This window comes from Silurus aristotelis (genome assembly GCF_946808225.1).
Source record: "Silurus aristotelis genome assembly, chromosome: 28".
Taxonomy (NCBI): domain Eukaryota; kingdom Metazoa; phylum Chordata; class Actinopteri; order Siluriformes; family Siluridae; genus Silurus; species Silurus aristotelis.
Window position 1 is genome coordinate 16,130,372 of NC_139601.1, and position 2,500 is coordinate 16,132,871.

The 2,500-nt window shown below is 43.2% G+C and overlaps 1 protein-coding gene across 2 annotated transcripts in view; it reads left to right on the plus strand.

The window, feature by feature from the left end:
* med23 (mediator complex subunit 23) overlaps positions 1-2,500 on the plus strand; it is a 25,595-nt gene that overhangs the window by 1,101 nt on the left and 21,994 nt on the right. For both annotated transcript variants that reach the window (XM_083534392.1, XM_083534393.1), the window contains exons 4-7: positions 339-463; positions 950-1,061; positions 1,168-1,266; positions 2,410-2,500. The exon at positions 2,410-2,500 is cut by the window's right edge and continues 11 nt beyond it. In XM_083534392.1, the coding sequence (XP_083390518.1) occupies positions 339-463; positions 950-1,061; positions 1,168-1,266; positions 2,410-2,500 (427 nt within the window). The remainder of the gene's footprint in view (positions 1-338; positions 464-949; positions 1,062-1,167; positions 1,267-2,409) is intronic.

Below are 2,500 nucleotides of genomic sequence, written 5' to 3' on the forward strand. Positions count from 1 at the left end.
TGGAAACGTGTTCTCACGTCATCTGCCTCGTCGGCCGAGAAACGTGTAGTGTCCGACGTTTCTAATAACGTGATTCGCTGAACACAACGAAGCAAATCATTTGCACTACACAGTCTGACTCTTTCTGAATCAGTTTGATTCTCCCGAGTCATTCTGATTCGTGCTGACTCCCGAGTCATTCTGATTCGTGCTGACTCCCGAGTCATTCTGATTCGTGCTGATTCATATTTTGACTAATAAAGAGGAAACTGTTTCGTCTGCTCAGTGTTTGGTGCATCAGACGTGATATAGCTGAAGAGTGTTTAACTATGTGTGTGTGTGTGTGTGTGTGTGTGTAGGAGTCTCATGAGCAGTGTGTGCTGTGGATTGTGCGTTTCGTACACAACCAGCACAGCCCCAAACGCATCTCCTTCCTCTACGACTGCCTCGCCATGGCTGTGGAGACCAGCCTGCTGCCACCCAGGTACACACACACACACACACACACACACACACACACACACACACACACACCACAGCACTGGTAAACTCTGTTCTGATTGAAAAGAGTCTATTGTCAGCTCCTACAAACAGCCCAATTCGGTTAGGAGAGGCAGAGCGAGTCAGAGGCGGGAAGATGTGGTGTTAGTGCGAGTCTATAATCTGGAAAAAGTCGGTTTAGAAACGAGGATAGACAATGGGTAAATGAGTTGCTCTGACTCAAAATGAGGCAGTATGAATTGGAAAGATTCAGAAAGAGTTAGACTCCTGACGAGTGACACCTGACTCATTCTGACTCCTTTGTCATTTTGATTCAGTTCTGACTCCTGACTCAGTCCAATTAATTTCTTCTGAGACTTTTACTGACTCAAAAAAATGGGGTAATATTTGTTGGATCAGTGTGATGCAGGTCTAAGTGTGTGTGTGTGTGTGTGTGTGTGTGTGTGCGCGCGCGTGCGCTCGCACGCAGGATGGTGTGTCAGGCGCTGATCGGCTCTGAATGTCTGGAATGGGAACGCACTCAGCTCTGGTCTCTGACCTTCAAACTGATCCGGAAGATAATTGGCGGTGTGGATTATAAGGTACAGTGATGCGCACCATCTTTTATTAGCAATAAGACATTTCTGAGACGTGTTTAAAGTAAGTGTGTGTGTGTGTGTGTGTGTGTGTGTGTGTGTGTGTGTGCAGGGTGTGAGGGACCTGCTGAAGGCTGTGCTGGATAAAACACAGACCATCCCGAACCTGGTTAGCTCAGCGGTGGTGCAGCAGCTCCTCCCAGCGCGAGAGGTAAACCTTACCTTCACCTCATTATTATATTATTATTAGCCTGAGGTACTATCCCGGGTTAATGGATTTTTCCCAGGATTAATTTCGAGCCATTATCACATTTGGATGTATTTTGGTGTGTCACCTACTAATATATATTTTACTGGATTTAACCCAGGATATATATTTTACTGGATTTAACCCAGGATATATATTTTACTGGATTTAACCCAGGATATATATTTTACCAACCCATTAAAAAAAAAAAAAGGTATCAAACTGGAATACATTTATCTGGAATTAGCCCAGGATGTGAATGACAGGATGTTTTCCAGGGTGCACTTTCCTGAAACTGATCCAGAACATATTTAACCAGATTTATCTTGGGATACAGTATATTTTATTACCAGAGCTAACCAAAGCCATTAAGAGCAGGAATTATCCTGGAATATATTATACGTACAGCAGCACAGCACGTATTTTTCTGGAACTAGTCCGGGATATTACTCGAAATGTGTATATACTGGAATTGGACCCCTATACTGTACATGTATAACTGCAGTTATCCCAGGACATATTTGATTGGAATTAGCCCAGAATCAATTTGGCTGGCGGCATCCCAGGATTCTTTTTTTGGAGTTACCCCAGGATACTTTTATTGTACCATGATGTAGTTTACTGCGATTAACCCAGGAAATAGTTTATTGGAGCTAGATCAGGAAAACAATTACTGCAACTAACCCAGGATATATTTTACTAGAGGGAGCCCAGGATAAAGTTCACTGGACCTAGTGTAGGATATATATTTTTCTAATTGGCGTTATCATTTTCTTCAGTTAGCCCAGGATAAATTTCATTCCAGTTAGCTTGGGTTATATTTTGACTGGGGTTAACCTTGAATATACTTTACTAGAGTTATCCCAGGATATAATTTAAGACAGCTAGCCCAGGATACATTTTCTGGTGTTAACCCAGGATATCGTTCACTAGAGTGCGCCCGTTTGCTGATATACACTTGGAAATATCAGTAAGGTTGTATTTAACATGGAATATATTTGACTGTTAAGTCGTTTGTTGATTACATGTAGTATTGTGTGTGTGTGTGTGTGTGTGTGTGTGTGTGTGTGTGTGTGTGTGTGTGTGTGTGTGTGTGTGTGTGTGCAGGTGGTGGAGTATATCTTGGACAGGAACGCGTGTCTCCTGCCTGCTTATTTCGCCGTGACGGAGATCCGGAAGCTTTACCCCGAGGGTCAGC